This window comes from Bombus affinis, chromosome 14 (genome assembly GCF_024516045.1).
Source record: "Bombus affinis isolate iyBomAffi1 chromosome 14, iyBomAffi1.2, whole genome shotgun sequence".
NCBI classification, from domain to species: Eukaryota; Metazoa; Arthropoda; class Insecta; order Hymenoptera; family Apidae; genus Bombus; species Bombus affinis.
Genome location: NC_066357.1, coordinates 7132929 through 7145196, shown reverse-complemented (window position 1 = coordinate 7145196; position 12268 = coordinate 7132929). Strand labels below are relative to the sequence as shown.

General features: G+C 37.8%; 2 protein-coding genes across 5 annotated transcripts in view; one reads left to right on the top strand and one right to left on the bottom strand.

Moving 5' to 3' along the window:
* Positions 1–12268, bottom strand: part of LOC126924341 (dopamine receptor 2) — an 81546-nt gene that overhangs the window by 11579 nt on the left and 57699 nt on the right. For all 4 annotated transcript variants that reach the window (XR_007713488.1, XM_050738703.1, XM_050738702.1 and 1 more), the window contains one exon: positions 1177–1261. Coding sequence is in view for 3 of the 4 variants with exons in the window: in XM_050738703.1 (XP_050594660.1) it covers positions 1177–1261 (85 nt within the window). In the remaining variant the exon portion in view is untranslated. The remainder of the gene's footprint in view (positions 1–1176; positions 1262–12268) is intronic.
* LOC126924339 (uncharacterized) lies at positions 1936–4856 on the top strand. Its single transcript, XM_050738699.1, has one exon. It carries the CDS (start codon positions 2138–2140, stop codon positions 4007–4009), a length of 1872 nt encoding a protein of 623 aa, XP_050594656.1. The 5' UTR covers positions 1936–2137; the 3' UTR covers positions 4010–4856.

Genomic DNA, 12268 nt, shown 5'->3' with positions numbered 1-12268 from the left:
TATTCAAAGTAGAACGTAGACGTTCTTAAAATTGTTCGTAGGTTAAGCCGACGGCGTTATCAGAGAAGACGAGGAATCTTCTCGAGATGAAAACTTTAGCAATCGAAATAATAAATTTCTTCCTCTTGGCGAGCTTTCAAAACCGCGTTATGCGATTATATAACTCGATACAGCCCTTTACCGCATTCCCTTGACCGCTTTATACTTGGCTTGAAACCATTCTCTCGCCTTGGCGTTGCTTATTGTCCTAATAAATTCTGCCAATTGGTTTGCAACACAGTCTCGAAGGGTTCGACATTTGTCTTCGCCTGTTGCTCCCTCGAGCCTGAACGTGCTGGGAAAATGGTACAAAAGCAAGCCTAATTTCTTCTGGAACTCGAAGCAGACTTATAGAGGTTGTTTCCATCTTTGGAAAAATCACGGTCTCCGTGTCTTTACAGAGATGAATGATTTATCACGATATGCTGTGATATCGTGACATAGTTTAGAAGGTCTGAAATTAAGCATTCATAGAAAATTCATTGATATCGATTAGCGAGAAGGAAACTCGTATTACTCGACGATCTCTATCTTCGAAGTCAGTCCACCTAGCTTAATGGATCGTGCAGATGAGAGAGCTGGATGTTTTTGTCATGGTTCCGGAATAGCAGATGGAATGATAACGAGATTTTGCTCGTGGAAAGGACAGACTATCTTAGTCGAGCGTTATGTATCGACTTTGAGAAGAAATCTAATCGTTCCGACATTCTGTAGCTTCGTACAAATTACAGGAGAAAACAACAGAGCGAATGGCTATCTAGATTGTATGTACAAAATGTTTGCAGACCCGGTGGAACTTTGAACAATGTTCTTCTTAATAATTGAGAGAGTAATCGTGGCCATGTAATAGCTGGCTTTGAAATAACCGACTTCCTCTTTTTCTGCTCATGTCAAGGGGGAGGTCGCTTTCGCTAAGTCGAATACGAATACAACTGACCGGTGATTGCATTTTCCGAGATAAAACCGAGGAACGTGACTCGGTCGCAATTTATGGTATCCTCCAACAGGGTTGTTTTCCGTAGATGGGTTTTTCGGGCCGGCAGAAAACGGGAACAACGAACTGGCCGAACGGACACATATTTTGTACGCGCAAATCGTACACAATTTGTACGAGAGGTATGAATATTTCATACTCACTTGACTTGGTTTACATCTGAATGCCGGCTGATATCGCCGCCTTACTCGCCCCGGGCAGCAGGCACACAGGATCCTCACGAATGCTCTGCAAAAGAAAAGAAGTATGTGGCTGAGTCAGATAGTCATTATTTTGAACGTTACAATTTTGTCTTCCTCATTTTTAATCCATCACGATATTCTTTATAAATATTTAAATACTTGCAAATTACTGGAAAGGAGGATAGTGTACAAGATGTTTTCTTTATCTCGCTATGCTGGATTATATCTTTTCTTGAAAAGTTATTTGGTGTAAAGAGGGACATCATATAGTGCAAATTATTTTTTTACAAGTCGAGCGATGGCGTGGAAATTTTAAAGTCGAATCATATGTGCTTGATTTCGATCTCAAACTTCGATATAGAATAATCTCAGAGAAGATAGACTAGATTATCAAACATTAGATTATCTTGAAATGTAATGGCCGAGTAAAAGTTCAAAGTAGGCATCCTTGTTGATCCAAGGAAATACACGTCCAATAATACGACCTCGAAAGTTGATCACGTCATGGTGCGCGTTTTTAACGTTATGATTGCATGACTGAAATGTTGTTTCGAATATCGCTGGCGCGCTGCAAGTATTTGCATAGGCTCTATTGCATCGTGGATGCGACATGCGACTGCTACGCAAACAGAGGAATTTCATTTTCGACTCGGAAAATAGTCTTGCTCCGGGGCCGGTCCTCCGACTCGTTACATCTACATCGATGGGAGATAGATTTTGTTTCGTGGACAAAATGAGTTTTCGCCATGTATGTTGATCAAAGTTCGTTATCGTTTCACGGTATATTGTGTAATAAGTTCACGGTCGCTTTGACGATTGGTATCTGACAGAGAACATCGAGTCCTTGATTATCTTGCTTGCTCACGAGTGAACCACTCACAAAGAGCAGTACAGCCTTTGTCCTCGTGGAAACTTCACAGGAATGTCGCTCTCTCGGTCGTGCCTTCGCCGTTTTACCGTGCTTCTCTTCGTTTTTACTTTCTTACATCTTACGCGGGCCATCGTCGTACCTCAAACCTATTCCGACGTGTACGAAAAGAAAAATGAATCAGGTCATCGAAGATTGATCATTGAAAGTATGTTAGACGAAGAGAATCAACGAGAAGAGTTTTTAACGTCGATACCTTGCATCAACAGTTTCTTGGAAAAGTACATACACAGACCAGGCAGGATTTCTTTCGTAGCAATAGATAACGAAGAAAGTATCCAGAATATAGTTCAGTCGTTCGTGAGAAGTCTTCACAATTATTTCGCAATCTTCAAACACACTGTAGACCTGGACTTCGAGGCACACGAATCTGCCTTGAGCACGATCGTCCTGATGCAGAACGCTAACAGTCTCGAGGACAATCATTACATACTCGAACCTTGCGATCGCGCTTGTCCTTTTATTACGATATTAATAAGTTCGTTTCAAGACGAAGAAAGCTTCCTCGAGCACGCTGGCGTTGTAACGCAATTGATGTGGTCCCGAAGAATCGCTACTGTCGTCATCCTAGCAAAAGTTGGTGATTCTGTTCTCGCTGCTGGTAGCCTCACTTTTCAACCCGGTAAAATGTGCACCGTATCTCCTCCAGTTATCTTGGACAAATGTGAAGACAAATCTTGGAGTAAATTGAAGAAAATCAGTGCGCCGAAGACGAACGGTTGTATTTTGAAGGTAGCCTACTTCGAACAGTCTCCATATGTGATAGTTGGAAATGATTCAAAGCGTTTATCGGGATTCGAGGGAGCATTGACAGAGGAAGCGTTAAGAGGCCAGGAAATCGAGCGAGAAAAAGTCGTGTGGAACGATAATACTAGCTATGCGGAACAGGTACAAATGTACATCTATAACGATATTAACGCCGACTTCGTTATTGGTCGTATTTTACAGCAGTCTTACGAGGATATAGATTACTCGAGCTCGTATGACACATCGAAAGTGGTGTGGCTAGTCCCAAAGGTTCCTAACGTGTCACTGAAAGGACTGGTTCAGCCATTTCAGCATTACGTCTGGGCAGCAGTAGGAGGATCTATATTATTGGGTTGCGTCGTCAAAATCTTCTTATTTCGTGATCTCTCCTTTTTAGATATATTTGCTCTGATAATTGGAGTCTCTACTGCGCGTCAGCCCACCAGACTTTCAACTAAAATTCACTTCCTCGCGTGGTGCATCTTTGGTTTATTTCTCACGCAACTTTACGTGGATTCTTTGGCCGACCAACTGATCAATATGTCCGACTTGAAGTTCGAAACGATGAAGGAACTGATCTCATCGTCGTTTCAAATCGGTGGGACAGCGGCATTCGCGAGATTGTTCGAAATATTTGACCAGGATGAAATTGTTAAAAGCGTACGAAAAAAATTTGTGATATTTGATCAAGATGAGTACGTAAGGCAATATTATGATCTTTTGAACGGAACGAATTCCTCTTTAGCGTTGGTCATAGTGTTAAATTCTTCGCGCAGTGATGCTATCGAGACGACACAGGCGTACACCATAACCACAGATGTGATATGCAGTTTTCCTCTGGCTTTGGCTACCTGGAAGGGATCCCCGCATTTGGAACACCTCAACGGAGAGATCAACAAATACATCGATTTTGGAATATTGGATTTTCTGATCCAGATTGCTTTAGAAAAGAACTTGCGCGCTATGTCATCGCAAACTGCACAGGACGAAGAATACAAAACAGAACTTCACTTGCAGCAATTCGTTCCAGCATTTTTATTAGTCGCTATTGGGTTCTCCAGTGGTTTCTTGTTCATCATTCTCGAAGTCGTGCTCTATCCTTCTAAGCTTCTTCAATAATCTTGGAAGATGCGAGAAAAGAAGTTTCGACAGTTTGGAATCTCAATATTAAATTATACATTTATCGATAAACGTACATTTGACATGGGAAATTGTGAAATCGAAGAATCGAGCACTAGTCAAATTGTCATCGATCGCAAAAAGTGTCGAGTGGGTGGATATCGTTCTCCCGTGGATTATCGGCTTTCGCTTTTTAAATTATAGATGGATATTGGGCTGCGGTTGGATGGACGCGCAAATTAGATATAATCCTCTTGCTGAATCTATCAAAATAGACAATTTACGTCATAGATTTATGTCTTAGCTTTAATCGTGCAATACGTAGACGTCATAAGCGGTTAGTGTTTTTCAATCCTTTTTAAGTTGCGACACCCTTTCATGATAATTAAATATCCTCTCTCTCTCTCTCCTATCTAAGAAAAGCATTTTTATGATTAATTTTACATCTACAGTGTAGCCATATTATACGTTTGACAGTGTGGCCTAGTAATTGCACAAATTGTAATTGCAGAAAAAGATGTGGAACGCATTATTTTGTTAGATTCGATAGTTATGGTGTTAAAATATACAATTTAATGTCAAACTTTTGTGCGTATGTTTGTATTTTGAAATAATCTTCGATAATAAAGGTTTGAAGTTTTCGTTTAATTCCTACTTGCACGAAGTTTCAGTTTTCTTGCGATCTCTTCGAAGAATAGCAAAGGAAGGAGATTTCCCGGAAGAATGTGTCAATACTAAACTTCATCCCTTATGCAACTCCGAAAATAATTCTCGTACAGACATGTCGTTCATTCATGATCGGATCGAATCATTCTTTTCGTAATCAGAGGAGAGTTAATGGTCTTAACAGGAGACAAGCTGTCGCGTATCGTAAGGAGAATTTCTTCGATCGATTAGCTACAATTTATATGGATAAAGGCAGATAATAAAGATCTCAAATGACGATTGAACGTATTACGTTCTTAGTTGGTGGTATTTCAGGCAAAATCCGCGAGGGGGTAACGTAATTACCGTATTATTCTCAACGATCCACGCGGAATTTCAAGCTCTTGGTTTTAATTTTACAGGCTATAAAGTTTGGCTATTTCGTTGGATTATACTATCGATTGTATAATATGTAGTTAAAGTTATATTGCATCATATTTTTATACCATCAATTTTGTGCATCAATTCCATTCCAGCTAATGTCATTCTCGAATTCTTATTACTACTAGAATGTTGTGACAACCTAGAATTGAAAGCTGTTTTCATTTGAGAAATGTATTGGAATATTCGATCTGTTTTTATATAGCGTTCTATCGTGTGTTGAAAATTTAAATGAACCAAGACGTACAGAATTTATATAATACGTCAGAATATAGGAAATACAAGTTATAATGCTTAGAGGATGAAGGAAATTTCTTTAGTGATTATTCATAACAATCTAAATTTAAACAAACATCCGCAATATATGAATACATTAACGCGATATCAGCATCGCAAATGTATGATACTTTAAGATTAATTTATATGTAATTTTCAACTTTGAAATTACTTAATAAAATATATTATATTATTAATAGACTACGCATCTCTATCAAATCATGGGAAATTAAAGGATGCAAAAATGACTAAGCTGAGTATAATATACAAAAATACATGAAATATCCAAAGTATAGCACTCTTTATAACGTCCAGTGAATAAAATAAATTTCTATCTAGGTTCCATTTCTACAGTCTATTATATATATTGTATTTAGTATAGTAATATATATACACATGTGCATGAATATATAAACACACTTTATACGAGGAAGGAAACGTAATCTTGATGGACGTTTTGCCCCAATTCGTTATTGTAACGAACGTGTTAACAAATCTTAACAAATCCGTTAAACATCACAGTAGATATAAATCGTATGAATGCATGACAGCAAATATTTGCATATCGTTCTTATATCACGATTATCAGCTTTTCGAAGGAATTTGTTCGTCGCGTCTGGCAGCGTCAAGCTCATCCTTGCGAAACTAAAAATCCGCTTACGTGACTCGTACGCTTATTCCAAACATGCAGTCGACGTAATATCGCGCCGCCTATCCTTGACGTTTCTTCTCCTGTTTTCACATCGCATTTGGATTTTCGGGATGATCGTCGTTCATGCTATCTAATCGTTCGGTATACGTTTAAATCTTAATTTGTTCTTTCCTTGAAATTGAAAGAAGCTCTCGAGGCTCCGAGACACACAAGTCGGGAAGGCAACTGAATCAGGCGAAAAGTGGGTCGTCAGAATGGGAGTCTTAGCTTTTTGCAATTGATGCCTTCATAGATGAATGTTAGTATCGGCTTGTTTCTTATCGTAGGTAGATACTAGAAATTGTTGACTCTTATTACTTGGAAGCACTAACGTCTTGCGCTTTTTTATGCCTCTGCAATTTCGTTCAGTTTAATAAATCTCATTAATTTTTTACGCGAAAACCCGTGCAATGGGTACGTTTTCTTTCGGATGAATTTTTCGTTTCGTGAAACACGAATTTATTTTTCATTTATTTTTTATTCGACGATAAGTCAAGATACAAATTATGTCTTATAATGCAGTCCCTGGCCATCAAATTAGAACTGGCCAGCTGCGATACTGTGTCATAAATGACAAACTGTCGTTGCCTAAAATATTCGATAAGTAAAAAAAAAGTAAAAAATTTGACATGCTCCAAGACAAAGTTCGACGATTTTTGTTTTGAGTTTTCGTCGCAAAATTGTATTTACGATCGAGCCAAGGAACAGAATTTCGTACTCGATCCAGTTTCCTTTTATTCTCTTTTTATTTCTTATCTAGAGCGGTGAAGGGATAGATTATGTATTCGCGTGATCCCATTACTCCAGCCGCCTATAACCGAAAGGAAAACTGTTTTCGTGCTCGGAGGGAAATGCAATGAAACTTCATTTCGGTGCTAGATTATCGTGTTATCGTTGTTTGCTGAGAACTTGCTACGTGTTGCGAGGAAAAAGAACGATCCTCGGTTTTGGTTAAATTTTTGCCTCCAAACAACGAGTTTATAATAATTATCGATAACCATGTTTGGTACGCGATATTGATTCAGTAAATTTCTTCAATCTGTGGCATTGCATTTATACGATTGGTCTGAACAGGATATGATATTTTCCGATTGACGTCGACTCCTATTGTTTGCAACTAGGCGGCACATAATGAAACGATGCTGTCGTAAAAGCGACGCACGACAATTTGTCGGCTACGTATGCGCATAACAAACGCCGAACATAAATGGTACAAGGTATTTGTTTCATTTCTCCATTTATGACGGAAATTGATTGTAAAGCGCGATCGTATAATATTGGGTTGGCAACTAAGTGATTGCGGATTTTGTCATTAGGTGGTAATAAAAAAATTCGCAATCACTTAGTTGCCAACCCAATACGTAAAAATTGGAATTCAGAAGCCGTAGTATAGTATATCAATACTCGACGTTGTGCGTTTTTAACAACGTTAACGTTTTTAACAACATATTTATTCTATTAGTATATTTCGTGTATTGCAGATTTATTATTTGTTACGTACTTTCGCGAACTGCTGTTTGACGAATACCGTTCTCAATTGGAAATCAATCAAAGGAAGGAATTTGGCAGTGGTCAATAGGAGGAATGTCGTTTTTCGATAAAAGGGATAGAAAATTCGTATTCGACGAAATATCTATTGAAGCAAGAATTTATCGAATCGTCTGTGCAAGAAATTTATGTACTTTTTATCTGTGCAAATATCGTGCACTAGTGTGGTTACGTATTCCTTATTTATGCAAATATTTATGCTTTACTCTAGTCATGTGCTCTTTGTGTGTAGAAATATTATCGATGCTTGTGCAGCTAAAATGCAGCTTGCACGAGGTTTCAAGTGCTTAATAAATGAAAAAGTATATGCTGCGAAACAGCAATCATCGAAACGAAGCAAAGAGCATTGGGATTCACCGCCTACGAACAGCAAACGCGCAGAGAGCATTTGTTTATTCCTTAATTAAATTATCGTAAACGAGAGACTCGAAGGAAATGTAATTTGTAGACGCGGCTTCTTTATGCGATCGCTATTACGGGATTGCCAAGCGGCCATGAAAATTCATCTGGTCCGTGAAAATCTTGTTAAGGGCGAGCGACGAATTTGGATCGCGCCAGTCGATAACTTTATATTCTGGCTGCCAGCGTCCCCTCTGAATGCTTATGTCATTTCTCTTCCTATATATATATATATATATATATTTACGTATTTACGCATGTATATTTATATAGACGTGTACATATATGTGACCATATTTCTTTTCTTTTTACGGCAGCATATTGAAATGCAGGGCAATACGGTGCATCGATTTTCGCGTCGTTGGTTGCATGTGGCCTACGAGAAACATATCCACTCACGATAGACCGTGTCTCAAAAGGACCCTTTAAATCGGTTCTCGCGGCGTTTCGCCGAGAATCGTTTACCTCTTGACAGGCACGAAGCACAGAGAAGGCAGGAACAAGGGGATAGAAACGTGCCTTGAGTTTCACGAGTATCCACCGTCTTCCCTCGTTTCCCACTTTGGACGGTTCGTACGTCGTGATCCTGGCTTCGTCTGCTAGAATCACCGACTTCAACCCACCATAATATCATTCGTATAAAATTGAAAACTTTAGACGTGGTTTGAGATTTTGCGCGAACGAGGAAATCGTATCTGTTACTTGTGCCGTTTCTTGCACTGCAGCAAGCTCTTCAAGAAATAGTTGCGTAATTGGCATCGGGGATAGCTACGTGGAATTATTTATGAGAGACTTTCTTCTTTTGAGATATACCTACATATATACTTATATTTCCGTTCATATTATAATATTATAATATTGGAACATTTGTCAGTCTCGTATGAAACGTGATAATCGATCTAGATTGCCAGGGAAATAAGTAATTGGTTACAATTTTTCAATTTTCAGAATTGTCAAGAATCTGCGTTATACAATCGTTAATGTATAGTATATATGGATTCTAATAACGAGAAATACGAATAATAATATGAATGTAAAAATTAACGAGAATAGTTACCAAAAGACGCAATAAATATACGCAGGAAAAGAGATAATTCTTGAAGGTTTCAATAATTTGCCAGATTTACTGAAATTTTCGTAAGTATTGCGGTACTTATGAATGGGGGTGAATATATTTTACGAAACTACTTGAGTTACGCGGGAAACATGTTAATTCGATAGAAGAAAAAGCGGCTGTAGACACAGGGTATAACGATGGGATTCTTGTACCGCATTATAAACGATAAGTAGAGTGCTCGTTAAATTCTATTTGTGTTCTCGACGATACTCGAACCTACGGAGAAATTCTTGCAAAAAACGGAAAGCAGGTGCTACGACGTAAAAGCTAAAGCAGAAGAAACATATTGGTTTCATCGAGAAAACATGAGCAGGAAATTTTATGCGATGACGTGTAAAACATTCTCTCTTGTTCTGCATTTTTGCAAGCGTTTGACATTGGAAAAACATTATTAATTTCTCTTACACAGAGTTACGCTTTAGCTTCTCAAGTTCAATCGAAATTTATTCATTATTTATTATTTATTCATTCTGGAGCAATTTCTCAAAATCGCGAGCGTCATAAATAGACTGCAGATGTTTACCCATTTTTATGAACGTAACTAAAGAATTGGGAGACGAATAAAAATTAGTTCTATAACAGACAATATCCATTCTGGGAATGTTTGCACTTTGAAATTTCCTAAAGATGTAAAAATATCCGCGATTTAATCGTAAAACGAAATCTTTTAGAACGGAAAAGTCAGTTTTCGAGGATTTCCGTTCTTCTTCTACAAAATCCGGCAGTTTAATAGAATTCGGCCTGGAAACTTTGCTAATTAACTCTTTAATGCTCGATCTCTTTTCACGATTGCACCGGGTCGTTGTGTTGGAGAGTTCTTTTCGAATCGCAATCGTTTGATTACGAATCGTCAAGAAGTTGCAGCTCCGATTTATGGGCTCGGAACATCAGCTTCTTTCTTCCCTTCGAACCACGAAACGAGAGAAATCTTTATAAAACAATTCAATGCTCTCTGTATTATTCATTCCGATTTGATTTTAATCGATAAGCTGTTGAGCTGCTACGTATCGGAAACTGATCTTAGCGGGGCAGCTTGCATTATTCAAGTACGGTTTTAATCGTTATTCGAGATCTTGAATTTGAAGGGGAATAGAAGGGAAAATATTTAACATTTACGATGAACGAACGTTTGTAAAGCAAATCCAATGAAAACGAACATTGACATTATATTACGGTTCAGGTAAATTATTCGTTGGATAATAGTCTCTTCAAACTGACACGGTGTATTAATTCAATCTTTATTCTTCATCGAAGTTGCACATTGTTTCGAATAAACATTGGTCGATGCGTTATTTACTTTTAACATGCTGGTTATCAATGATGCTTCTTATGATTTCTGGGCTTTATATTTTGCAATATTATATCACAGTTTATTTGGAAATTTCCACAAATTAAATATACTTTAATCAGCAGAACACAAATTATAAAAAATCGATGTAGTAGCATGAAAAAAATTCAACAGCAGTGAAATAAATTTGAATAAAAACAACTGAATCGGTGAGTTGAAATATAGCACGTGTCCAAAAACGACACTTTGAAATGTTTGACAAAATAGGTTTAGCTAAATTTGTTCTTAACTTTTTCTGAAATTAATTTCAATTTTCGCGTATTATCAACACATTTCGATGTAAACCTAGCAATGCCTACCCGGACAAACCTTCAAATATATCCAATTATAATTAAATCCTTTTCATACATTTGCGATAATAGAAATAAAATTACGTCGAAAACTTGATTTTACTGTTACAATTTCTTCGATCGATTCCTTTCCTTTGAAAGAGGAAAAACGATAGAACTCCCCAGTGAACCTAATAGTTGTTTCAGACACGATCACGAGCTAGAAATTATTGGCTTGTACTTCCACGTAATTACGCAAAAAATCTCTCGTGCATTTTATGAAGTAAAGCTGGCCAGATTATTATTAATAAATTATTATTATTATTAAGCAGAAGCAATTTGTAATCTGTCTCTGTTTTTAATGCGAAACAAACGGGAGATTAATAAAACGAAGCGAGGTCGGGGACTATGGTAAAAGGGGATTTATCAATGCCTGGGTTTACGTGCTGTTGGCCAGGAAGTCAGGCTATATAGAAGACGACGTCTTTAGGGGAAGTTTCTATGTTTCCTCTGCACTCTCTGAACTGTTGATTAATGTTACCCCTTGCACTTTCTCTTCCGATTCCTTTTTGTTTCCCTGTCCATGTATTCATTTGTTTCCACGAGCTCCAACTCGTAGTAATCCGTAACTACTCTACGAACAATTGTTGAAGTATGCCATTGACCTTCACCTCCACTAATCAACCAAGAACGCTTTCATCGAATTGCCAATTTAGTATAGCAAGTCCATATCCCAGATAGAGAACTTCTCCCTCCTTGATCGTTCTATTTATATCTATGAAGCTCGTTGCACACGAGAATTAAGATCACTGACATCGTGCCATTTTTTTGATACCTTTACTTTATTGCCACGATTATTCTCAATGATGTATAGCTTGGGTCAAGACAGCGAGATCGTAAATTAAAGAATCATTCTCAAGGATTGGCGTGGACTTAATCTTACCGTAATTAAGCCCGTCTTTACACTGCATTGGTTTTTAGAGCTTCGCATAATAAACGAATGACGCCTATAAATGGTGCCGTGAAAGAGAAATAATGCACTAAAATTTCAGACCAGTTCTATCGAAAACAAATACATTTATGGGTTGGTCCTAGTTAATTATTAACTTAGTAAATAAATCTTTTGAGCAGGATTTTCGAAGCTGGAAAGAGAATATATAGTAAAGATCTCATATATGTTGTTGGATTTTTGTTATTAATTAAATTTGTAAACATCTAATTATATTCAATTAACGAATTCAATGTTACGTACATTTCCGTACCCATTTTACAATCTGGTTATATCTTGACTCGGACTATGAAAATGGTACATCCGTGAAGAAAGATCGAATCCCGTTCAAGATGCCAGCAAAGTCCCATCAAGGATGAAAGGCCTAGTCCGTTAACGAAACAGGAACCGAACGTGATTTCCGGTCATTGTTGCCGCTAGAGGGGGCGGTTGTAGCGAGGGTTGAAACGAACAAGCGGAAGATTCTCCTCTGATTGGGCTGACGCTCGTAAATGAGCTATCGGAGTTTACGTTCTA

What these genes read in the sequence shown, in the direction of transcription:
- LOC126924339 (XM_050738699.1), top strand. Translation starts at nt 2,138, where the DNA reads ATGTCGCTCTCTCGGTCGTGCCTTCGCCGTTTTACCGTGCTTCTCTTC.